We start from the raw sequence: 13,113 nt of genomic DNA, 5'->3' as shown, positions 1-13,113 counted from the left end.
CAATTCTTACTGCAATTTTAAGAATTTTCGAAAAAGAGATCTCTTGTTGTACATCTTCGCAACTGCGTTCTTGTCTGTTATGTCAAGTGCATGGTTTGTTAGGAACGTTTTGATTAACTTCTTGCAGATAATGCGCAGTAGTGCTTCCGTGTGGCAGCTATCCTTGTTCTCACAGGTCAGGACATGTGCAAACCCGCGATTTTATTCACACTAGTAATAGAGCAAGCATGTGTTCAGTGGCCTTTGAAGATGCGTTCGGTCTTTGAGCATGATATCGAAGAACTTCCTGAGGCCTTGTTAGGAGCGCTGACGTACGGTAAAAGAGTCCACCCCTGTCTTGGTACGTGGGCAGTCAAACTGTCTACAGTAGCATTTCCTTGGCTGGAAATGCAAGCTACAAACTGCAGAATAACTTGATCTTGTGTTTGGCTGCCAGTTCTTTCTTCGAGATACCTTGAGTCGTCTTTCTTGGAGTTCTGAGTCGGTAGAAATTTCATCGAACGAAACGCCAGGCTTCTTGTTTCGCTGACTGGACATGCATAACAGAACGCAACAGCAATACAGTTTCACTCGCTACTCCCTCCAGCAACTGCAGTCATCGACGCGGCACTTTGCAAACGGTAACACTAAACACACCACACAAATAATGGAAGAAACAGCGCACCAGAAGGCATACTTTTTACTGCAACGACAGTCACAAGAAAATTTTGTGCTGCCTGTGTGTCGTCTGCTACGGATGGATCGATGGATGGATGAAAGGTAGGAGCGTCCCCTTTGAAACGGGGCAGTGGTAGTTGCCACCATGCTCAGTTGTTATCCCTTTATTTTTGTTTAACTCTGCTGTAAGTTAATAAAATTCGCCATTTTCTTTAATATACGTCTTCCTACACTTTAAACCTAATGTCACTCCTCTGCTTTTGAGCCACCAATCCTCCAATCGCTTTTTGCTAATTTCCACAGCAGATTTATTTACATGACTATTATCATCTCTAAACCCTAAGGCCCCAGGAAGAGTGACTGTGCCTGCATCTACATCGGGATGGATACCATCACATTTTAGAATGAGGTGTTCTATTGTTTCTACAGATTTACCACACACAGCACATGTGTCGTTTTCTTCGTTAAATTTCTTTTTGTAGCTGCGCGTTCTAAGACACCCTGACCTAGCTTCAAAGAGGAGGGCACTGCCTCTTGAGTTATCATAAAACGTTTCCTTCCTGATCTGCCTTTTCCAGCATCGATATAGTTCTCTACTATGCTTCTTTTTCATTGCCTCTGTCCAATTTTTACCTTCGACGTTTTTAACCTGTCGATTAATGCTCTTTCTCCTTCCTCGTCTCTGGCAAACTTACTGGCCAGCTTTCTATTTCGTTTCCGCCACTGTGTGTCAATGCTCTTTATGTACAGGTATTTAAATACCTTAGCTGCCCACCTGTTATCGTCCAATTTCCTCAGGCGTTCTTCGTATAGTACTTTACTCTGAGGTTCCCGTGCTTCGAACGTTGCCCAGCCCATATCCCCCTGTACATCTACAGGGTCATCTGAGAGCGCCGCCATACGGTGGACGCGCGCTCTACGGCGGGCAGAAAAACCCCTGACGCTTCAGATCAGGCATGCTCTTCACGAGGCATTGGTTTTGGGCTCTACTTTGAACTCTGCCATCTCAGCGCTGCGCCGGCTGCATCATGGACTGTTGGTTGGAGGTACGGCCCTTGCTGAAGGTTTGCAAAGTGCAGCTGCTGCTGTGGAACAGTGACGTCGGCACTGTCACTGCCGGCTGCTCCGCGTCATGCATTCGGCTCAATGTGCTCAGGAAGAGGGCCGGCGGCGACAGTGATAATGCGCTGATTGAGCTGGTCTTTCCCGACGACTACAGTTTCCAAGGCGAAACTCTTACGCCTTCCACTGAGAGCTGCATGGTCAGAGAGCGGAAGGGATCTGTAGAAACCCTCCCATGCCGCGAAGTGACGTTCATTGTCCGCTTCGACAGGGAGAACTCGGGAGTGGAGGCGAATGCAGTGTTTAGACTCGTAGCCGGTGAACCTTACGTTGTTATGTGCACCAGATGTTCTGCTCGGATAATTGGCGAAGACAAGATCTTCCGCAGGGTTTTACCGCTGCCATCTGAAGACTGGAAGGAGGCTGCGGGGGACTGGTTTTGCCACAGACACGCAGGCACAGACGGAGGTGAAGTACCCGACGTTCTTGCGCCCAGGGCAGACGAGCTGTTCACGTCAGCACGGCACTTGCTCGTCCATGACAGTCTGCTCGACGAAGCTGTCAAGCAAGAGGCTGGGAAGCTACGCTGTGGCAGCTGCAATGCCGTAGTGGGAAAGAAAGCGGCTGTGTCGTCCTCAGCGCTGTTCGCCACTCGTGTCAGTGTTTCCCCTGTGGGCATCGGAGAGAACGGCCGCCACGTAGGCGGCGACGCCGCCGCTGTGGGCCTTCTGTTAAACTTCATCAAGGAGCACCTGGAAATGAGCAAGACGTGCAGAATGATCTTCGAATCGGTAAGAGAACTTCTTGTTGGGCTAGTTCGTAATTGATCATTGTACTTTAAATGCGCCAAGCACTCTCTTCTCTTTGTGTGTGTGTGTGTGTGTGTGTGTGTGTGCGCGCGTGCGTGCGTGCGTGTGTGTGTGTGGTTTTGACAATGATCGAATCGGTAAGTCGCTTAAGAAAATTTTTGGTGTCATGACCCGCGCAACAGGCAGGGATGACAAAAAGGCTGAAAAGCATCACTATGAACCTGCATGCGATTTGGATCTCTGGGGTTTTAATGTTGGTAGTGCACAGTTGCGCATCGTGGGCGCGGCGAGGGCTTTGGAACTATGCGTCTGAAGAATCCCTTCTCGTTCTTGATACAGGCCATGATTTGCATTAGCTACAGCGATGCAGCCTCAGGTATGGCATGCGACCCAGCTACGGTGAAGCTGACGGAATTGCACGGCCACCAGCGCAATGCATCGACAGGCTTTTCCGCTGACGACATGCCGGATCTGCGCAGCTGGACAACGCACTTGGACCGACATCGAGCGCCACCATCCGCTATGTCACAACTGTCTGAGAGGATAGAAGCAGCTCAAGAGTGGCAGTTGACCAGTGGGCACGGCAAGGGCTTTGGAACCATGCGTCTAAAGAATCCCTTCTCGTTCTTGATACAGGCCATGATTTGCATTAGCTACAGCGATGCAGCCTCAGGTATGGCATGCGACCCAGCTACGGTGAAGCTGACGGAATTGCACGGCCACCAGCGCGATGCATCGACAGGCTTTTCCGCTGACGACATGCCGGATCTGCGCAGCTGGACAACGCACTTGGACCGACATCGAGCGCCACCATCCGCTATGTCACAACTGTCTGAGAGGATAGAAGCAGCTCAAGAGTGGCAGTTGACCAGTGGGCACGGCAAGGGCTTTGGAACCATGCGTCTAAAGAATCCCTTCTCGTTCTTGATACAGGCCATGATTTGCATTAGCTACAACGATGCAGCCTCAGGTATGGCATGCGACCCAGCTACGGTGAAGCTGACGGAATTGCACGGCCACCAGCGCGATGCATCGACAGGCTTTTCCGCTGACGACATGCCGGATCTGCGCAGCTGGACAACGCACTTGGACCGACATCGAGCGCCACCATCCGCTATGTCACAACTGTCTGAGAGGATAGAAGCAGCTCAAGAGTGGCAGTTGACCAGTGGGCACGGCAAGGGCTTTGGAACCATGCGTCTAAAGAATCCCTTCTCGTTCTTGATACAGGCCATGATTTGCATTAGCTACAGCGATGCAGCCTCAGGTATGGCATGCGACCCAGCTACGGTGAAGCTGACGGAATTGCACGGCCACCAGCGCGATGCATCGACAGGCTTTTCCGCTGACGACATGCCGGATCTGCGCAGCTGGACAACGCACTTGGACCGACATCGAGCGCCACCATCCGCTATGTCACAACTGTCTGAGAGGATAGAAGCAGCTCAAGAGTGGCAGTTGACCAGTGGGCACGGCAAGGGCTTTGGAACCATGCGTCTAAAGAATCCCTTCTCGTTCTTGATACAGGCCATGATTTGCATTAGCTACAGCGATGCAGCCTCAGGTATGGCATGCGACCCAGCTACGGTGAAGCTGACGGAATTGCACGGCCACCAGCGCGATGCATCGACAGGCTTTTCCGCTGACGACATGCCGGATCTGCGCAGCTGGACAACGCACTTGGACCGACATCGAGCGCCACCATCCGCTATGTCACAACTGTCTGAGAGGATAGAAGCAGCTCAAGAGTGGCAGTTGACCAGTGGGCACGGCAAGGGCTTTGGAACCATGCGTCTAAAGAATCCCTTCTCGTTCTTGATACAGGCCATGATTTGCATTAGCTACAGCGATGCAGCCTCAGGTATGGCATGCGACCCAGCTACGGTGAAGCTGACGGAATTGCACGGCCACCAGCGCGATGCATCGACAGGCTTTTCCGCTGACGACATGCCGGATCTGCGCAGCTGGACAACGCACTTGGACCGACATCAAGCGCCACCATCCGCTACGTCACAACTGTCTGAGAGGATAGAAGCAGCTCAAGAGTGGCAGTTGACCAGTGGGCACGGCAAGGGCTTTGGAACCATGCGTCTAAAGAATCCCTTCTCGTTCTTGATACAGGCCATGATTTGCATTAGCTACAGCAATGCAGCCTCAGGTACGGCATGCGACCCAGCTACGGTGAAGCTGACGGAATTGCACGGCCACCAGCACAATGCATCGACAGGCTTTTCCGCTGACGACATGCCGGATCTGCGCAGCTGGACAACGCACTTGGACCGACATCAAGCGCCACCATCCGCTACGTCACAACTGTCTGAGAGGATAGAAGCAGCTCAAGAGTGGCAGTTGACCAGTGGGCGTGGCGAGGGCTTTGGAACCATGCGTCTGAAGAATTCCTTCTCGTTCTTGATACAGGCCATGATTTGCATTAGCTACAGCGATGCAGCCTCAGGTATGGCATGCGACCCAGCTACGGTGAAGCTGACGGAATTGCACGGCCACCATCGCGATGCATCGACAGGCTTTTCCGCTGACGACATGCCGGATCTGCGCAGCTGGACAACGCACTTGGACCGACATCAAGCGCCACCATCCGCTACGTCACAACTGTCTGAGAGGATAGAAGCAGCTCAAGAGTGGCAGTTGACCAGTGGGCGCGGCGAGGGCTTTGGAACCATGCGTCTGAAGAATTCCTTCTCGTTCTTGATACAGGCCATGATTTGCATTAGCTACAGCGATGCAGCCTCAGGTATGGCATGCGACCCAGCTACGGTGAAGCTGACGGAATTGCACGGCCACCAGCGCAATGCATCGACAGGCTTTTCCACTGACGACATGCCGGATCTGCGCAGCTGGACAACGCACTTGGACCGACATCAAGCGCCACCATCCGCTACGTCACAACTGTCTGAGAGGATAGAAGCAGCTCAAGAGTGGCAGTTGACCAGTGGGCGCGGCGAGGGCTTTGGAACCATGCGTCTGAAGAATTCCTTCTCGTTCTTGATACAGGCCATGATTTGCATTAGCTACAGCGATGCAGCCTCAGGTATGGCATGCGACCCAGCTACGGTGAAGCTGACGGAATTGCACGGCCACCATCGCGATGCATCGACAGGCTTTTCCGCTGACGACATGCCGGATCTGCGCAGCTGGACAACGCACTTGGACCGACATCAAGCGCCACCATCCGCTACGTCACAACTGTCTGAGAGGATAGAAGCAGCTCAAGAGTGGCAGTTGACCAGTGGGCACGGCAAGGGCTTTGGAACCATGCGTCTGAAGAATCCCTTCTCGTTCTTGATACAGGCCATGATTTGCATTAGCTACAGCAATGCAGCCTCAGGTACGGCATGCGACCCAGCTACGGTGAAGCTGACAGAATTGCACGGCCACCAGCGCAATGCATCGACAGGCTTTTCCGCTGACGACATGCCGGATCTGCGCAGCTGGACAACGCACTTGGACCGACATCGAGCGCCACCATCCGCTATGTCACAACTGTCTGAGAGGATAGAAGCAGCTCAAGAGTGGCAGTTGACCAGTGGGCACGGCAAGGGCTTTGGAACCATGCGTCTAAAGAATCCCTTCTCGTTCTTGATACAGGCCATGATTTGCATTAGCTACAGCGATGCAGCCTCAGGTATGGCATGCGACCCAGCTACGGTGAAGCTGACGGAATTGCACGGCCACCATCGCGATGCATCGACAGGCTTTTCCGCTGACGACATGCCGGATCTGCGCAGCTGGACAACGCACTTGGACCGACATCAAGCGCCACCATCCGCTACGTCACAACTGTCTGAGAGGATAGAAGCAGCTCAAGAGTGGCAGTTGACCAGTGGGCACGGCAAGGGCTTTGGAACCATGCGTCTGAAGAATCCCTTCTCGTTCTTGATACAGGCCATGATTTGCATTAGCTACAGCAATGCAGCCTCAGGTACGGCATGCGACCCAGCTACGGTGAAGCTGACGGAATTGCACGGCCACCAGCGCAATGCATCGACAGGCTTTTCCGCTGACGACATGCCGGATCTGCGCAGCTGGACAACGCACTTGGATTGACATCAAGCGCCACCATCCGCTACGTCACAACTGTCTGAGAGGATAGAAGCAGCTCAAGAGTGGCAGTTGACCAGTGGGCGCGGCGAGGGCTTTGGAACCATGCGTCTAAAGAATCCCTTCTCGTTCTTGATACAGGCCATGATTTGCATTAGCTACAGCAATGCAGCCTCAGGTATGGCATGCGACCCAGCTACGGTGAAGCTGACGGAATTGCACGGCCACCAGCGCAATGCATCGACAGGCTTTTCCGCTGACGACATGCCGGATCTGCGCAGCTGGACAACGCACTTGGACCGACATCAAGCGCCACCATCCGCTACGTCACAACTGTCTGAGAGGATAAAAGCAGCTCAAGAGTGGCAGTTGACCAGTGGGCGCGGCGAGAGCTTTGGAACCATGCGTCTAAAGAATCCCTTCTTGTTCTTGATAGAGTTGAGAGACTATCGCCATGATTCTTGCTATAGTAGTGACAATGTGTGCCTTTTGCTCTTGCCATGCCCACAGTCATTTATTGATGAGCTAAAAATTGTGTACCATTGTTTTGTTAACTTACTAGCTTCCTGCGGGGACATTGAATTGAATCCAGGCCCCTGTATCGAAATCCTGCTGCAAACAATTACGGACGACTTGCGAGAGCTTAAAGAAAGCGTAGCATAACAAACCGGTGCCTAGATGAAAGCATTGATAAGTTAGCTTCTATTAACCGAAAAGTGGAGGACATTTCGACCACTGTTAAGACCTACACAGCCAAAGTGGAGGACCTGCAGAAAACTGTGGACAGCCTGCTGTTAAAAGTAGACGACCTCGAAATCCGAAGCCGAAGGAACAATTTAATACTGTATGGTTTACTGGAACCAATGGAAGAACCATCCCAATCATTAGAACAAGAGGTTTCGACAAAAATTTTTGAGAACATACCAAAAGTTACAAATGTGTCAATTGAGCGCATGCATCGAATAGGGAAGTCTGGGAACGAAAAATTTCGCCCAGTAATATTCAGGTTTTTAGACTACTGAGACAAATTAAAAATACTGAAAGTGTGTAAAGCCTTCAAAAACACTGCATGCAGCATTTCAGAGGACTTCTCTCCTAGGATCAAATCAATAAGAAAAAAGCTTTGGACCTGGACAAAAGAAAACCGAGACAAATATGACAAGGTTTTTCTATCCTTCGACGAGGTTCACTTTCAGATGGGACGAGGCATTGGACAAGGCAGTTATCTCAGCAACAAATTGACATACCCGGTCTATTTCCAGTCAAAAGCAGCACAAAAGCAAAAGTAAATCTCATTTGTTAGAACCAGCCCACGTCTTCAGTCCACTAGCTGTTCTAAATGTTAACGTCCGGAGCGTTGTGAACAAGTTTGATGACCTTGAAAGTATACTTCTTAGCTACAATCCTTCTAATGGAAACACGGCTTCACAATGCTATCTCTGATTATGACATAATACCCAGCTCGTAAAACATAATTCGCCACGGCCGTGGCTCGAGAGGGGGTGGTGTCGATGCCATAATAAAAGAGGGCATTCCACACATCCATTCCACACAACACTTCTGCTGAAATGGTTTGGGTTCTTGTGCTGTCTTTCAAATGTAACATTATTATTTTTTTATTGGTCTATTTTTTTGGTTTACAATGCATGTGTAAACCAAGGACGAGCAGGCAAAAGGCGTTATACAACACCTGACTGAAGCCTGCCCTCCTATACAAAAAACAAACAACAAATTAAAACAAACATTCAAAGCATTTGACAGCAACCAACTTCGAACAGAAAACGCAAGTTAAATTGGCAGTACTATACAGAACTGCTTACCAAAAGAGAAACAAAGGTGTTTACTTATACAGCACTGTCACAAAAGTAGCATATCATGCACGGCTCTTTTCTAACTTTGGTCACTTCATTTTTCCATTGCCACAGAAAGTAGTTGGGGGTAAGCATTTAGAACTCGCGGTATCAGAAATGTCAACATTTAGTGGCCATAATTTGTATGGGATTTTGAAATATGGAAATTAGCTGTTCAGAAGTTATATAGTCCAGGCGTGTGCAGATATGTGTTCTGAAACGTTTCTTTACTGTATTTTATTTGATTCTTTATGTATATAGCCAGTTTTTTGTCACACATTGTTTGTATTTTAAGTAACTTGTGTTTTCTAAAAACCTCCCCTGTGTCTTGGCAGAGCGTAAGATTGAATATAGCTCAGATAGGCCTTTTTGGCAGCGAAAATAATTTTGCTATATTAGTAAGTGTTGTTCCCCACATAAGTAGCCCTTACTGTATATAGGAGTGAACTCTAGAGTAGTATAGCTCTAGTTTGCATCTGACAGGTACAAGTGTTCGTAGTCTGTTTACTGTGCCCACTGACCGCTATACTTCACTGTGCAAATAGTCTGAATGGTCATTCCATAGTAAGTGCTGCTCGAAAATTACTCCTAAAATTTTATTGAATTTTCACGAAGTTGAGTCGAATTTTGAAATTTTAGTTGAAAGCCTTCAGTAATGGCCTTATTTTTGGCTCTAAATACGACATATTCAGTCTTTTTACCATTTAGTTTCAAGAGGTTAGATTCCAGCCATGAAGAGAGTTGTTGTAGCCATACGTTTGCCTCTTTTTCTAATATAACCATATTATTTCCTGAAGAGAACACATTAGTATCATCTGCGTAAATAATAATATTCTTAGTCTGCGGTATGTTCACTATGTTGTTTATATATAGAAGGAACAGTATTGGTCCTAAAATAGAACCCTGTGGTACACCAACTACAATTTCACCTGGTGTTGATGATACTGTATATATTTGTGTTATTTGAAAACGATTTTTTACATAACTGGTGAGAAGCTCAAGAGCAAGGCCTCTTACCCCATACTGTTCCAGCTTTTGAAGAAGGATATCATGTTTTACCGAGTCAAAGGCTTTATTTAAATCGAGAAAAGTTCCTATTGTTACTAGTCTTCTTTCTATATTATGAATTAGCTATTCCTTTTTTTTTCCCCCCCCGCAGGGGGCGTCTGCAGCTTGCAGGCGTTGGTGAGTGGCGACACCACGGGTTCCCGAGCATCCGCAGGGACATCCCCGCAAGGGGATGATGGTGAACAGTGCATCACCACGGACTCGAGCACCTGCGCCTAGCCGTGCGTGGCATTGCCGTGTCCTGGGAAAAGGGGATCCTGGTGGTTGAGCCGAAGCCGAGCATTTGGACCTTTAAGTTCTCTCGGCGGAGGCAACACACCACTTTGGCCCCAGCTTCCTGTAGACGGCACCTCCGGCCTGGCCCGACCGGGGGAAATCGGCAGTCGCCTTTTCCTGTCCTTCCCTCCATCTTTCACTTTCCTATCATCTTTCTCACAACTCTCCTGTCTTCTCCTCCCTTAATTACTTTTTCCTTCTTCCTGGCGGCGAGGGTTAACCTTGTGTGACCAACTACCCTGAGTTGTGTCATATTGGGTTATAGTTGGGGTGTATAGCTAGCGTGGGCAGAACTTGCTTGCAAGTTCCTGTCCCGTCCCCAAGTTGGGCTCCATGGTGGGTGGCTGGCACCGTAGCCGAAAAACACACACACTATATGGCTGACCTTCTCTTAGCAAATGATCGCCCTCATAAACAAGGGTGGACCGAAGTCACTACGCAGTTTTTGCAAAAAAAGAGAAATCTTCCCCAGATACCATGTCGTACACAGTGAGATATCTGAAAATACAAGCCAGAATCATCTCCCCTTTTCTAGTTTCAAAGACTCTCACGGAATCATTAGGCCCTGGGTATAAGGTGACGCAGCTGGCCAGTGGCGATCTGCTCCTTCAGATCAGAGACAAAGCACAGCATTCGAAGCTCCCAAACATAGCAACCTTTGGAGAAATGCCTGTTTCTATCAGCGCACATAGATCCCTCAACACTGTCAAAGGGGTGATTTCAGAACAAGGCTTCCTCACTCTGACAGAGGCAGAAACGCTAGACGGTCTCAAGGATCAGAATGTCACTGCAGTACAGCGCATAAAAATCAGGAAAGAAGACAAGGAAATTCCAACAAAGCACTTAGTTCTGACTTTTGCCTCCAGTCAACTCCCTGATACCATTGAAATAGGTTACATGAAAATAGCAGTCAGACCACACATCCCAAATCCTCGCCGGTGTTTCAAGTGCCAAAGGTTTGGCCATGGATCGCAGAGTTGTCGTAGCCGCCAAACCTGTGCCAAATGTGCACCTAATGAGCACGAATCTGATGTCTGCATTGCAGCACCAGAGTGCGCTCACTGCGAAGGGGACCACCCCGCATATTCTAGAAATTGCCCATCCTGGAAGAAAGAAAAGGAAATTATTACTATCAAAACCAAAGAAAACATTTCATTCCAAGAGGCACGGAAAAGAATTAAACAAACTCAGGGAACTTTCTTGTTCTCGGCAAAAGTAAATTTCGCCGATGTGGTGCGACGGGGCGGGGCACCACACCAGGCTTCGGCATCTGCCCAGGCCACACACAGTGAGCCGAAGGCAGGGCCATCCGCGCCCCAGGCAGATGCAGCGAAGGCTGCTCTCCCAACCTCTAAAAAGGGCCCGGCGGCCTCCTGTTCAGCCGCCCGCAAGGTTTTCTCCCAGTCGGGAGAGGCCTACAAACAGTACACCCATGGGCTCTCCGCGGCATGCCAGAACCTCAAGTGAGGTGATGGACGCAGCACCGAGCTCACCTCCGCTGCAGCGGCGGCGGAGCTCTCTTGATAGAAAAAAAAAAATCGTCATAACTGGCCCCAAAGAAATAGGGACCTAATTTTTAAAATACATCCCCCCAAAAATCAAAATGACATTCCTAATACACTGGAATTGTAAGGGATTATTTAATCACTTAAGCGATATAAAAGACATCTTAGCCACCTTCGCACCCGTGGCCTTATGTATCCAAGAAGCAAACTTAGGCTCCAAAAAGACAAATGTACTCAAGAAACAAAGTATTTCGCTGCGACTGAGAGAACGCAAGCCGGCTCTCAGGTGGCGTTGCTATCATAGTGAGAAATGATGCCCCGGCTCGTGAGCTTCAACTAAAGACTAAATTTGAAGCTGTTGCACCTACTCTGCTCACACACAAACACTAACATTGTGTTGTATTTACCTTGACCCCCATCTCATAGTAACAATACATGAATTCGAAAATCTTTCAGAGCAGCTACCAGAGCTATATTTGGTAGTTGGTGATTTTAACGCATTTAAAGCGGACAACTGGGCTAGTTGGTGACCTTTAGATTCAATGCACATGGTAACTAGCGCTAGTGGTGTCCGTCTTTCTTCTGTCCTTGTCTTTAGCGCTAGTTACCATGTGCATTGATTTTAACGCACATTCCTCATTTTGGGGGAGTGAAAAAACGGACGCCTGAGGACAAATTATAGAGGATTTTATTCTGAGCAATAATATTTGTCTGTTGAACTCCGGTAAAACCGTTTCAGGGAAAATGAGCTGTTTAGATCTCTCTTCTAGTTTGCCGTCTGTTTTTAACGATCTTAAATGGGATGTCATAGACAACCTATATGGCAGTGATCACCTCCCCGTAATAATCAGTCTAGCATCTGCACCTGAAATAACCCGGACAAAATCGTGATGCTGGATGCTCTCTTTAGCTGACTGGGAACTTTTTAGATCAGAATCCAGGTTGGAAAAAATAGATTTTGAAAATATTGACATCGATGAAATAAATGAGAAGTTCACTGATTGTATCTTAGCTGCCGCACACTTGGCTATTCCAATGTCTTCAGGAATGGTACGGCCAAATCAAAAAGTTTGGTGGACACAAGATTGTAAAGATGCAAAGAAAAAAACGACAAAATAGAGCTTGGGGTATTTTTCGCCAATACCCCGCACACGAAAACCTAGTAAATTTTAAAAAGGCAAGAGCTAAAGCTCGGTATGTCCGTCGTAGTGCTGAGAAAGTGTCATGGCAGAGCTATGTGTCATCCATAAACAGTCAAATCACATAAAAAAAAAAAATGTGGCAACAGGTAAGAAAATTAAATGGCAACTTCTCACATACACAATGCCACTTTTGACACCACCTGGTACATAAACAAATATAAGGGTACAGGCAGATATTCTTGGTGAGCACTTTGCTGCAGTTTCTAGCTCATCACATTACACCCAGTCATTTCTAGAATACAAAAACATGGCCGAAAAACGAAGACTCCCAACAAGTGGAGGTGCTTATGAACAATGCAATACTTTAATTACCCTCCAGGAAATCAATAGCGTACTCTCTTCTGGCAAAAAAACAGCCCCAGGTCCCGACCAAATACACTATGAAATGCTGGCCCATCTTTCCCAGTCTGCCGTAGAGGCACTTCTAAGATTCTTTAACAAAATTTGAGTATCAGGCAAACTACCCGCAGCCTGGAAAAAAGCTTATATTGTACCATTTCTTAAACCCGGGAAAGAGCCAACCTCCCCAGCAGTTATAGACCCAGAGCTCTTACCAGTTGCTTCGCCAAATCGTTTGAAAGTGTCCTGAACATCAGATTAACTTTTGTCCTTCAATCTTATGGCC

The 13,113-nt window shown here is 48.3% G+C and overlaps 1 protein-coding gene across 3 annotated transcripts in view; it reads left to right on the top strand.

Annotated features, from left to right (window-relative positions):
- The first annotated feature begins 1,568 nt into the window (after nt 1-1,568).
- LOC144102114 (uncharacterized) overlaps nt 1,569-13,113 on the top strand; it is a 116,791-nt gene continuing 105,246 nt past the window's right edge. For 2 of the 3 annotated variants that reach the window (XM_077635404.1, XM_077635405.1), the window contains exon 1: nt 1,569-2,510. In XM_077635404.1, the coding sequence (XP_077491530.1) occupies nt 1,686-2,510 (825 nt within the window). In that variant the 5' untranslated portion in view covers nt 1,569-1,685. The remainder of the gene's footprint in view (nt 2,511-13,113) is intronic. The other variant, XM_077635403.1, reaches the window with a different exon arrangement.

Source organism: Amblyomma americanum, chromosome 8, assembly GCF_052857255.1.
Source record: "Amblyomma americanum isolate KBUSLIRL-KWMA chromosome 8, ASM5285725v1, whole genome shotgun sequence".
NCBI lineage: Eukaryota > Metazoa > Arthropoda > Arachnida > Ixodida > Ixodidae > Amblyomma > Amblyomma americanum.
The sequence above is the reverse complement of the archived record's forward strand: the minus strand, read 5'-3'. Positions and strand labels throughout refer to the sequence as shown.